Here is a 12,929-nt window from a genome sequence, read left to right as displayed (position 1 = left end):
GCTTTTTTTTCGAAAAAACTCGGGCCAGCGGAGCGGAATTATGATGTGGGGGATAGGGAGTTGTTGGCTATGGTTAAAGCTCTGAAGGTGTGGAGACACTGGCTTGAGGGGGCTAAGCACCCTTTCCTCATCTGGACTGACCACCGTAACCTGGAGTATATCCGATCAGCTAAGAGACTGAATCCGCGTCAGGCAAGGTGGGCCATGTATTTCACCAGATTTCGTTTTACGATCTCGTATCGACCAGGTTCCCTCAACACTAAGGCCGACGCGCTGTCTCGCCTCTATGACTCAGAGGACCGGTCCATCGATCCTACTCCCATCATTCCGGCGGCCAAGTTGGTGGCACCAATAGTATGGGAGGTGGACGCGGACATCGAGCGGGCGTTAAGGGAGGAACCTGCGCCTCCACAGTGCCCGGAGGGGCGTAGGTATGTACCGCTCGCTGTTCGTGATCAATTGATTCGATGGGCTCATGGTATACTCTCGTCAGGTCACCCGGGTATTTCGAGGACAGTGCGAGGTCTTAGGGGGAAGTACTGGTGGCCCACCTTGGAGAGGGATGTGCGATTCTATGTCTCTTCCTGTTCGGTGTGCGCTCAGAGTAAGGCTCCTAGGCACCTGCCTCGAGGGAAGTTACAACCCCTCCCCGTTCCACAACGGCCGTGGTCCCATCTTTCGGTGGATTTTCTGACTGACTTACCTCCCTCTCAGGGAAACACTACGATCCTGGTCGTTGTGGATCGGTTCTCTAAGTCCTGCCGTCTTATCCCGTTGCCCGGTCTCCCTACGGCCCTGCAGACTGCGGAGGCACTATTTACCCATGTCTTCCGGCACTACGGGGTGCCCGAGGATATTGTTTCTGATCGGGGTCCCCAGTTCACTTCCAGAATATGGAGGGCGTTTATGGAGCATTTGGGGGTCTCGGTCAGCCTTACCTCGGGGTATCACCCGGAGAGTAATGGGCAGGTGGAGAGAGTGAACCAGGAGGTGGGTAGGTTTCTGCGGTCGTATTGCCAGGACCGGCCAGGGGAGTGGTCAAGATACATCCCCTGGGCAGAGATTGCTCAGAACTCACTAAGCCACTCCTCTACCAACATGTCACCATTTGAGTGTGTGTTGGGGTACCAGCCGGTTCTGGCACCATGGCATTAGAGTCAGACCGAGGCTCCTGCGGTGGAGGAGTGGGTACAGCGCTCTAAGGAGACTTGGAGAGCCGTCCAGGAGTCTCTGCGTCAGGCGAGTAGACGGCAGAAGAAGAGCGCTGACCGTCACCGCAGTGAGGCCCCCGTGTTTGCACCGGGGGATAGGGTCTGGCTCTCGACCCGAAACCTGCCCCTCCGCCTGCCCTGCCGGAAGCTGGGTCCGCAGTGTGTAGGGCCATTTAAAGTCCTGAGGAGAATAAATGAGGTGTGTTACCGATTGTTACTTCCTTCGTATTATCGTATTAACCCCTCATTTCATGTGTCTCTCCTCAGGCCGGTGGTAGCTGGTCCCATGCAGGAAGGTGAGGTTCCGGAGGTCCCTCCGCCCCCTCTGGATATAGAGGGGTCCCCGGCGTACAGGATAAGGTCCATTCTGGATTCCAGACGCCGGGTGAGGGGCCTGCAGTACCTCGTGGACTGGGAGGGGTACGGTCCGGAGGAGAGGTGCTGGGTCCCGGTGGGGGATATATTGGATCCATCTATGCTGAGAGAGTTCCATCGCCTCCATCCGGATCGCCCTGCGCCTCGGCCCCCGGGTCGTCCTCGAGGCCGGCGTCGGCGCGCTGCGGGAGCTGCGCGTCAGGAGGGGGGTACTGTAACGAGTATTACCGAAGGTGGCTTCCCTTCCTGTTCGAGTGGCGCTCGGCGGTCGTCGTCGCCGGTCTACTAGCTGCCACCGATCCCTTTTTCCTTTTCGTTTGGTTTTGACTAATTGATTTCACATGTTTATTGTTTGGTTGTTAGGGTGGTGCTATTTAAGTTCGTTTAGCCCGTTTCTGTTTGTGCGGGCTTGTCTTTTCTGTTTTGTATGAGGTTGTTCGTGTATGTTGGGGTTTTCCACAGTCTGGATTTATTTTCCAGTGTGTACTTTATTCGAGTCGGATTTTTACGCCAAATGCTTTTGACGTTATCCGTTGTTCATCTGGTTGGACATTAAAGAGTGGTTTTTCCCCATTACCTTTGCTCTCTGCGCCTGACTCCTTACAATTGTCCTCATTGAGCGTAACATCAGCAGCCATCACTCCTGTGTTCCAATGGCACATTGTGTTAGCTAATCCAAGTTTATCATTTTAAAAGGCTAATTGATCATTAGAAAAAACTTTTGCAATTATGTTAGCACAGCTGAAAACTGTTGTTCTGATTAAAGAAGCAATAAAACTGGCCTTCTTTAGACTAGTTGATTATCTGGAGCATCAGCATTTGTGGATTTGATTACAGGCTCAAAATGGCCTGAAGCAAAGAACTTTCTTTTTAAACTCGTCAGTCTATTCTTGTTCTGAGAAATGACGACTATTCCATGCGAGAAATTGGCAAGAAACTGAAGCTACTCCCTTCACAGAACAGCGCAAACTGGCTCTAACCAGAATAGAAAGAGGAGTGGGAGGCCCCGGTGCACAACTGAGCAAGAGGACAAGTACATTAGAGTGTCTAGTTTGAAGAAACAGAAGCCCCACAAGTCCTCAACTGGCAGCTTCATTAAATAGTACCCCAAAACACCAGTTTCAATGTCAACAGTGAAGAGGCGACTCTGGGATGCTGGTCTTCTTGGTGGAAGGTGTTTTTGGTGGAAACCAATTGAGGACAGCGCCATGATGCTGAAATGGTTTAAGATCCATAGACTGGGCAGCACCTATGGACAGCGCCATGGAGCTGAAATGGTTCTAATATAAATACTTGAAGGTTTCTCTATCATCACCAATAGATGCGCAAACATATCATTGTGAACAAACCATTCTTCTCAGGGAATCCAGAGGAAAAGACAAACAGACTTCCAACGGGGATTACATATGAAAGCATAATAAGCAGCGTAATACAACACAATATAGTTGAGTCAGGGAGCTTTCCAAATCCTTCTCCAGCACTGGCTAGATCAGCTGTTGGTTACTCATGCCTATCAGTTGCATCGTTGGCTTCTGTAGTCCCCTTTAAGAACTCGCCTCGCCATTGGGATGCAGCCCGCTGATTATATCGATGCTGCTACTAGCCTACTGGGTTCTTAAATGACGTGCCATCTGACTCAGACGAGGGGGAGGAGTGAGATAATAAATAAATAAACAAACAAGGCAAATCCACCTCCTCAGTTTCAAGCATCGTCGGTGGTGAACGGTGGATCACTGGGAGGAAAGAACGCCACTGTTATTTAATGGCCCATAAATTGAGAGGCGAAATAGTTGGCTGAAAAACTGGGGTCCTTGGCGAGGAATATAGTCCTTCGCTGGAAGAGAGAAGGACGCGTTGTCGGTCGAGCATCATCCACAGCGAACCATCATTTTACAAGGAGGAGACCATCCAAACCGTTACAGTAAGGACTTTAGAATAGAATAACCTACAAGTAATTGAACGGATATTTAATTGTAAAACATTTATTACTAATGTAGAATTATACAAATCAAACATTGCAAAAAATAAATACCCGTTTATAGACAATTACAACGAGAAGGTATCATAGAAAATACATCGACCTCATCTCTCCCTTTGCCTTTTTGTATTGCATATTGAGGATAAATTGCACCTCTGTTAGCCAATAGGCCAATCTCATTTATCAAATCGAGTTCATATAGCATGGGCCAGGGCTAAGTACGGCATAGGCTATCGGTAAATTGACTCGAGAGGAAAGCACGACGCAACCGTATTTGTCATTATCCATGTCAAGCATCCTTTTCAATTTGTCGTTTCATTTCCGATCTCAGAACATTTCCCCATATCTAGGCTGAGAGTATTTTTTACCTATATCCACCTCCCCAGTGGATTTTTAAGGGCAGTCTGGAATACCACGACTGGTTGTGCTTTGGGGGGGACCATTTTTGACGTTTGATTCGTGAGGTTTGACGCCACGGAGAGAAGATGTCGGGGCAGACGCTGACGGACCGCATTGCCGCGGCGCAATACAGCTTAACGGGATCGGAGGTTGCTCGAGCTGTCTGCAAAGCCACCACTCATGAGCAGACAGCACCCAAGAAAAAACACCTGGAATGTAAGTATGGCCTCTCCTCCCTATCTCTACACACACCTTACAAGTACTGGTTCCCTTCCTGTGTGTGTGTGTGTGTGTGTGTGTGTGTGTGTGTGTGTGTGTGTGTGTGTGTGTGTGTGTGTGTGTGTGTGTGTGTGTGTGTGTGTGTGTGTGTGTGTGTGTGTGTGTTCCTGTGATTTAATAATATTATACCTATCAGTGGAGGCTGTTAAGGGGAGGACGCTCATAATGGAGCAAATGGAGTGTCATCAACTATGTGTTTCATGTATTTGATACTAGTCTACTCATTCCGCTCCAGCCATTACAACGAGCCTGTCCTCCTCAATTAAGGTGCCACCAATCTCCTGTGATACCTATACCCATATTATAATATTATTAAATCAATAGTAATGATTCGCCATCTTCATTTGCTTGTGTGAAATAAAAATGTTCATCATGTAGACCTAAAACAAATGTTTTTTTGCTTTAGCCAGACTATCCAGGCCCCTTGCCAGGCATCACCGATCAATATTGATGCCTGCTGTGCTCATAAAAGGGGCGGTTAGACTGAAGTAGTCAACTTCGAGCCAGGACATTGAACAGAACAGAGCCATCAGCCTCCTACCTCTGCATCCTTCCTTCCACCCTCATTTGAGAAATAAGTGATCTGATATGGGTGAAATGGTAGAAGCTATGGGATAGAACCATTGCTTACACCTAGCAATTTTTGTTAGATCAGGGATTACCTCAAAGCAGAAAGGAAGGAATGAAGGAAGGAAGGCAGGCTATGTTTTTAAAGCATTGGATCAGGGCCTCTATCTGTCTGAATAATAGATTCCTGCACCAATGTTGCTAAATGCATAATGCTAAAGGTCAAAGGTCCTGTTGTCACTACTACTAACACAGGCTTGTACCTCGGGACCTGGCCAGTTTGAGGAGGTATTGGAGGCGGAGTGGCACTGTCTGTCAGCTGTGTCTGGTATCAAAGCCCCACTTTGTTAGATGGTGAGGAGATACAAGGTTTTTTTTCAGGTTTTGCCTTACAATGACATAGGAAACCCGATGTGCTGAATTTACTTCTTAGTTTCAGAGTTGTATTTTACTAAATGTCTGACACACCCAATATACACTGAGTATACCAAACATTAGGAACGCCTTCCTAATACTGAGTTGCACCTCCAACCTTTTGCCCTAAGAACAGCTTCAACTTGTCAGGGCATGGACTCTACAAGGTGTTGAAAGCGTGCCACAGGGATGCTGGCCCATGTTGACTCCAATGCTTCCCACAGTTGTGTCAAGTTGGCTGGATGCCCTTTGGGTGGTGGACCATTCTTGATACACACAGGAAACTGTTGAGTGTGAAGCATCCGTCAGCGTTGCAGTTCTTGACACAAACCGGTGCGCCTGGCACCTACTACCATATCCCGTTCAAAGGCGCTTAAATCTTTTGTCTTGCCCATTCACCCTCTCAATGGTGCACGATCCATGCTTCAATTGTCGCAAGGCTTAAAAAATAATGATTTAACCTGTCTCCTCCCCTTCATCTACACTGATTGGGATCATATAGGGATCATATAGCTTTCACCTGGATTCACCTGGTCAGTCTATGTCATGGAACGAGCAGGTATTCTTAATGTTTTGTATACTAAGTGTATACCCCTGTATGCGATTATGTGTAAGCATTTGAAAGATTATACACTCCTACCTGAGAGAATCTTTGTCATGGGTGTCCAGGTCAGGCACCAGATCAATTTAATCCAAAGGCCTCTGATTTGCATCAGGCCTACATTATCACTGATGGCAGGTGGCTTGTTTGCCTCACTTTCTCCCTAAGGACCATTGGTGATCAGTCTGTGGCAATTAGGCCAAGAGAGTCTGCTTGCCAGGATGATAGCCCAATACTGCGCCAGCTAGGTAACCTAATGCTATAGTTTCTCCTTCTGTACATCATCAATATGAAAACCAAGAGTGACCTTGGAAAAACCTCACAGGGAATAATCAATCCACCCTCCTTGAGTCTGGGAGTAAAGCATGTTTATGTTCTCCCCTTAATCATGGGATTGGGGGATTGGAAAGCCCACCCCCCGGCCAATCATGTGTGAGCAATCATTTGACATCTCGGAAAGTGCAGACTCAGTGTCCTCTGCTCCTCATAACTAGTCACTCTCGTTTAGTGCTCTTAGTATATGTGATGTCGACCCACTGACTAGCTCTAAGGGACAATGCTCTCCACTGAATACACAACAGGTTCACACACACATATATATGCATGCACACGCACACGTGCATGCACACACACACACACACACACACACACACACACACACACACACACACACACACACACACACACACACACACACAAAAGTACATATGGCAAATAGTCTCATAATTAAATCAATCATTGATGTAGATATTACAAGTCTAATACAACTGCAATATAATCACAAGTATTCCCTTTTTAGTGGGAGGGTAGGGGAGGGAAAGGGGGATGTTTATATGAGTTGCAATCTGGGAGGGCTCTTGGAAAATGTAGTTTATTTTTTATTTTTACGTACTGTATTCTATGCTGATTATTGATTACTCATCTATTTACTTTTTATTTACTTTAAAATGGTATTGTACTCATTATTACATTTGCAACAAAGTCTTTTCCAGATTTTTAATCGTTAAGCTAACTGTGCTTTCTTGGAATTTACAGGGCATAAAAGGAGAAAAAAAAGCATACTAGTTGTTTTGATATTGTGAATAGGAAAGGAGTAGATATTGCCATGCTCCAGGAATCTCATATAATGAAGGATGATGATGTAAGCAAAATAGAAAACAACAACTTGAAGTTGGCTGCCTTTTCTTCTGTTAATAATAAAACAAAAGTGGTAATTGTTGTGTTTCGCCGTAATCTCAAGTTTCAATGATCAAGAAGGGAGGATTACCTATGTGAAAGAAATATTTTCTGGCAAATTTACAGTACCAGTCAAAAGTTTGGACACACCTACTCATTCAAGGGTTTTTATTATTTTTTAAACTATTTTCTACATTGTATGATAATAGTGAAGACATCAACACTATGAAATAACCCATATGGAATCATGTAGTAACCAAAAAAGTGTTAAACAAATCTAAATATATTTTAAATTTGAGATTCTTCAAAGTAGCCACCCTTTGCCTTGATGACAGCTTTCCACACTCTTGGCATTCTCTCAACCAGCTTCATGAGGTAGTCACCTGGAATGCATTTCAATTAACAGGTGTGCCTTGTTAAAAGTTCATTTGTGGAATTTCTTTCCTTCTTAATGCGTTTGAGCCAATCAGTTGTGTTGTGACAAGGTAAGGGTGGTATATAGAAGATATCCCTATTTGGTAAAAGACCAAGTCTATGTTATGGTAATAACAGCTCAGATAAGCAAAGAGAAATGACAGTCCTTCATTACTTTAAGACATGAAGGTCAGTCAATGTGGAACATTTCAAGAACTTTGAATGTTTCTTCAAGTGCAGTCGCAAAAATCATCAAGCACTATGATGAAACTGGCTCTCATGAGGACCGCCACAGGAAAGGAAGACCCACAGTTACCTCTGCTGCAGAGGATAAGTTCATTGGAGTTAACTGCACCTCAGATTGCAGCCAAAATAAATGCTTCACAGAGTTCAAGTAACGGTCACATCTCAACATCAACTGTTCAGAGGAGGCTGTGTGAACCAGGCCTTCATGGTCGAATTGCTGCAAAGAAACTCCTACTAAAGGACACAAATAAGAAGAAGAGACTTGTTTAGGCCAAGAAACATGAGCAATTGACATTAGTCCGGTGGAAATCTGTCCTTTGGTCTAACGAGTCCAAATTTGAGATTTTTGGATCCAACCGCCGTGTCTTTGTGAGACACAGAGTAGGTGAACGGATGATCTCCGTATGTGTGGTTCCCACCGTGAAGCATGGGGGAGAAGGTGTGATGGTGTGGGGCTGCTTTGCTGGTGACACTGTCAGTGATTTATTTAGAATTTAAGGCACACTTCACCAGCATGGCTACCACGTCATTCTGCAACGATAAGCCATCCCATCTGGTTTGCGCTTAGTGGGACTATCATTTGGTTTTCAACATTACAATGACCCAACGCACCTCCAGGCTGTGTAAGGGCTATTTGACCAAGAAGGAGAGTGATGGAGTGCTGCATCAGATGACCTGGCCTCCACAATCACCCGACCTCACCCCAATTGAGATGGTTTGGGATGAGTTGGACCGCACAGTGAAGGAAAAGCAGCCAACAATTGCTCAGCATATGTGGGAACTCCTTCAAAACTGTTGGAAAAGCATTCCTCATGAAGCTGATTGAGAGAATGCCAAGAGTGTTCAAAGCTGTCATGAAGGCAAAGGGGTGCTACTTTGAAGAATGTAAAATATATTTTACATTTTTCAACACTTTTTTGGTTACTTCATATGTGTTATTTCATACTTTTGATGTCTTCACGATTATTATTCAATGTAGAAAATAGTAAAAATAAAGAAAAACCCTTGAATGAGTAGGTGTGTCCAAACTTTTGACTGGTACTGTATATATTTTTGTTTCTGCATATGCCCCCAATACTTACGATTATTCGTTCTTTTGTTTCTCTATCCAAAATTCTTGCTGGAATATCAGATTTCCATATGGTCTTAGGGGGTGAAGTGAATACAACCATAAACCCGACAATGTGTAAATCTAACAAATTGGGTACTGCACCACTAGCCACTATAGCGTAGCAAAATATGGTTTCTGATGTTACACTAGTAGATATACAATATGGAGAGTGCATAATCCACACCTGAAAGAATATACTTTTTACTCTGCTAGGCACTGTCAGGTTCTGACCATAGTTATTGTGTGTTGTGCTTGTTTTAGTGTTGGTCAGGACGTGAGCTGGGAGGGCATTCTATGTTGTGTGTCTAGTTTGTCTGTTTCTATGTTTGGCCTAATATGGTTCCCAATCAGAGGCAGGGGTTTTGTGTTGTCTCTGATTGGGAATCATATTTAGGTGGCTTGTTTTGTGTTGGGGATTGTGGGTGGTTGCTTCCTGTCTTTGTGTTTCTCTGCACCAGCTAGGACTGTATCGGTTTGCCACGTTTGTTATTTTGTTATTTGTAAGTGTTCACGTTTTCGTCTCGTCTATTAAATCATGTTGAACACGAGCTACGCTGCGTCTTGGTCCGATCCCTGCTACACCTCCTCTTCAGACGAAGAGGAGGAAGGCTGCCGTTACAGGCACAGATCATTTTCAAGGATAGATTGATTACATATTACTTTCATCACAGTTATTGCATCTAGTACAAAAGGTGGAAATTGTACATACTGTATGTCTATGTCTGATCATGACAGAAACTTATGCAAATGTCGTGTCTTTGCTATCGTTAAATTGAAGACTTATAGTTTTTATAAAAGATTCCTGTAATTAGGGATTACGCTATCACTTGAGTAATAACGTAACTAATTAACTATGAATTCGAGGGCACCAGGGAAAGTTATTAGATTACAAAGTTATAATTTCCCAATATAACCTTTCAGATATTTTCATATCTGATCAATAGTCTTCTAATTAATGATTTATTTACTCTACCTCACGTTAGTCTCATTCCAAACGTCGTAAATTGTTGATTATCTGCACGAACCCAGTCTTCACTATGAGTCATCCATACATCAATTGTCTTAAATCATTTATTTATTACTAACTAATTAATTCACAGAAATGCATAAACAAACAAACAAACAAGCTTAAAATAGTTACATGAAATGATGGGAGCAATATGCCCTAGTGGGCTGAACCGGCATGGCGGCTGTTAGACAAAGGGAAAATGGCGTTCGACTAAGAATTCACTACAGAGTCCATAATTATAACAATTGACATGCTAATCCTTACACATGAACGCTCACTCATTCGGGAACAATTGCAATCAATATATATATAGTTACGCTCGGTGTGTGTGTGTCTTGATCGTTGGAGAGAAGTTCGTTTTGGTTGGAGTTCCTTCTGTCGTAGTTATTGTGGATTGTTCAGAGTGACATTCGTTGGATGAATGGATGTTTCGGCGGTTGTCTTTCTTCGCGTTCAATGATACCGAATTCCTAGCTGCAGACTAGTAGTCAATATCAAAACGTGTTATTATTAGTATAAGAGTTTTAACCACGTGGTATGGTTAAAGATTCAGCAATGTTACATTAACCTTCGTTCTCCCCATTGAGGATAAACATGGTCTCAATGGTAATTTCTTAGAGTTGGCTTTTATTCAGATAGCAGAGGGTGGTGGTCCCATGGTCTCTGACCCAACTGGCTCAGGGCGGTCCTTGGATTTAGTTCAAATACAACAGGGATTTGTATTGTCCTTCATTAAACAGTTCAAAATCATATTACACACTTATACAAACAGTATCATACTCACTCATTCATTTTATACAACAAACAGGTGTAAACCTCATATCTGAGGTTATTATATAAACAGCGGTATGGTAATGTGGTCCCACAGTCTCTCCTGAGTTTCCCACGTGGGGACAAATGGACATGTTAATAGCTGGGATCTTCACCGATCTTTCCTACTTTTGCAGGAACATGAAATATGTTCGTACCTCAAGTTCTGTGAGGTGGAAGAGAATTCCTTTGTCCTGAAAGTTTACCCTCTGTCTATAATACTGTTGGCCATGAGGAGATTCTCAGGAATTTACGACATCTCTCTGTGATCACCGCATGGGTTGTGGTAGGAAAGGGAGAGGCAGGGAGAGGGGGATGGGGTTTGCACTACCCAAGCAGGCGACGTCATGACATACCCCCCCTGGTGGTTTGGATCTTGTTTGTCCTGCAAGTTACAAATCAACATAAAATCATTAACACGTGGTGTCCTGTTTGTAGATCATCGTTGCAGTCCCCTCTGGTGGTTGAACTTGGTAGGCTTCTCTGAAAGCGGAGCAGTCCACCACAAGGATGGCAGTTGATGTCCGGTTGGTGATCGCCGTTGCGGTCCCTTCTAGTGATGTACCTTGGTAGGTTCCCTGGAAGCTACAAAGTACCCCAGGGAGGGCCAGGGGATGTCCTGTTTGTAGATCATCGTTGCAGTCCCCTCTGGTGGTTTACCTTGGTAGGCTCTCTGACAGCGGGCATGCCGCCACAAGGATGGGCCGTGGGTGTCCGGATTTGGGGTCGCCGTTCCGGACCCGTCGTCTGGTTGTCGTCCAGACCGGAAGATCTGAGCAGTAACTTAGGCAGATGTTAACAACGCACACACACTCATGAAATATATATATAATTACATTCATTCCCCAATGAGCGGCGTTGTGGCACTAAGTGAATGTTGTATGGGGAAGTTGTTTATGGCTCTATCACTTCCTAAATGTCAAAGGAACTGAACCGAAAAGGAATGAAAGCATAAACAAAAAAAAGATACAAAATATAGTTCTCACACAAAAATAATCTAATTGGAATGTACTCTATATACGTCCAATGTTCTGGCAAAATGACTATCATGGCATTGTCTCTAACGCCATATCTAGGGTTTTCCTACTTGGTGTGTTGCTTAGGCACTATCCTAAGTTGATAACTATATGATAACTTTACAGCTGTAAGGCACTAGTTTTGGGCAGTCTACAGGGATGACCTATGGACTTCTGGGAAGAAAACTGGTGAGTGCTGTAGAGACAAAGGCCTAGAAGTAAATGTTCAACTTTACTAAGGCTGGTATTTTGCTTGGACCCTTAAGTGATCCTAGCATAAATCCTAATTGGATGTTCCGTTGTGCATGTGCGTTTATGCTTAAACAAGCGTGCATGTCAAGGGAAGAAAACCAAGTATCCTGGCAGATTACAACTTGTTCAGAATGAGTCTGACGTAGTCAGGTAATTTTCAGGTCGATGCCTGGAGGTCAGTCAGAATTGGTGTCGAGGGAGTCTGTAGTAGTTTTTTCTAAGTCACTGTGTCTTCCACTATTGTAGTGGTGATAGGTATGAAGTCTATTTCATAGCTATGTTATCCACGGAGGAGCTGACCTCACGACGGAAGTACTCTTTAAGTATTGGACCAGTCGTACGTGGTGTGATCATGGTTAATGATTCTAATAATTTTCCTCCTGAATGAAGGATTCTATTTATTAGTGGCATGTGTGTTAACCATTGGAAGAGTGCACTGGAGATTCCCTTCCCTGTGTTGCACTCTGAGTGACTCCTATGTCGCTATTGTCAAGGGTAATTTGATTGGTTAGGTCTCTAACCTCCTTACTGATTGTAGCTAGACTGACTGTTGCTGGTATTGGTACTGGTGCTCAAAGGGACCAGTTATCCTACCGATTTATTTTGAAATATTATACTACCGGAACACATGATTGGAGCATTTTACGAGTTGTATTGTAGTTGAACCTACACATGGCAAGGAATGATTATTGTTGCCATTTGTTTTGGAGGTGGACAAGTCCACTGGACTTCCTTTACGACCAGTGCGGTACACCTCAGTACTATTTTAGATGTGCTCTAAGATAATCCCCGTCTAGGGGCCTGTCTGCTCCTCAATGTTCTCATCGGGGAGTTTACAACTAGATTTGATTTATGCTCTGGCGGCCTCGTACGGTGTTGTCCGTAGTCTTGACCCCCCCACCGGCCTCGATGAGGCTCATCATGGGTCTGGGCTACTATTCCCCCCCTTTGTGTCTCGGGACCCCCCCACCAGCGGGTGGTGTTGGTGTCCGAGGCGCAAATGAAAAGATCGGACCCGATGTACGAGTTGTCAGCGGCCGCGTTGTTATGAGAATGGCTGTAACCTTTCAA

The 12,929-nt window shown here is 44.4% G+C and overlaps 1 protein-coding gene across 1 annotated transcript in view; it reads left to right on the top strand.

The window, feature by feature from the left end:
- Positions 1-4,049: 4,049 nt before the first annotated feature.
- Positions 4,050-12,929, top strand: part of LOC120047111 (clathrin coat assembly protein AP180-like) — a 68,848-nt gene continuing 59,968 nt past the window's right edge. The window contains exon 1 of the mRNA XM_038992650.1: positions 4,050-4,179. Within this exon, the coding sequence (XP_038848578.1) occupies positions 4,050-4,179 (130 nt within the window). The remainder of the gene's footprint in view (positions 4,180-12,929) is intronic.

The sequence above is a fragment of the Salvelinus namaycush genome, chromosome 5, assembly GCF_016432855.1.
Source record: "Salvelinus namaycush isolate Seneca chromosome 5, SaNama_1.0, whole genome shotgun sequence".
Classification (NCBI taxonomy): Eukaryota; Metazoa; Chordata; class Actinopteri; order Salmoniformes; family Salmonidae; genus Salvelinus; species Salvelinus namaycush.
The sequence above is the reverse complement of the archived record's forward strand: the minus strand, read 5'-3'. Positions and strand labels throughout refer to the sequence as shown.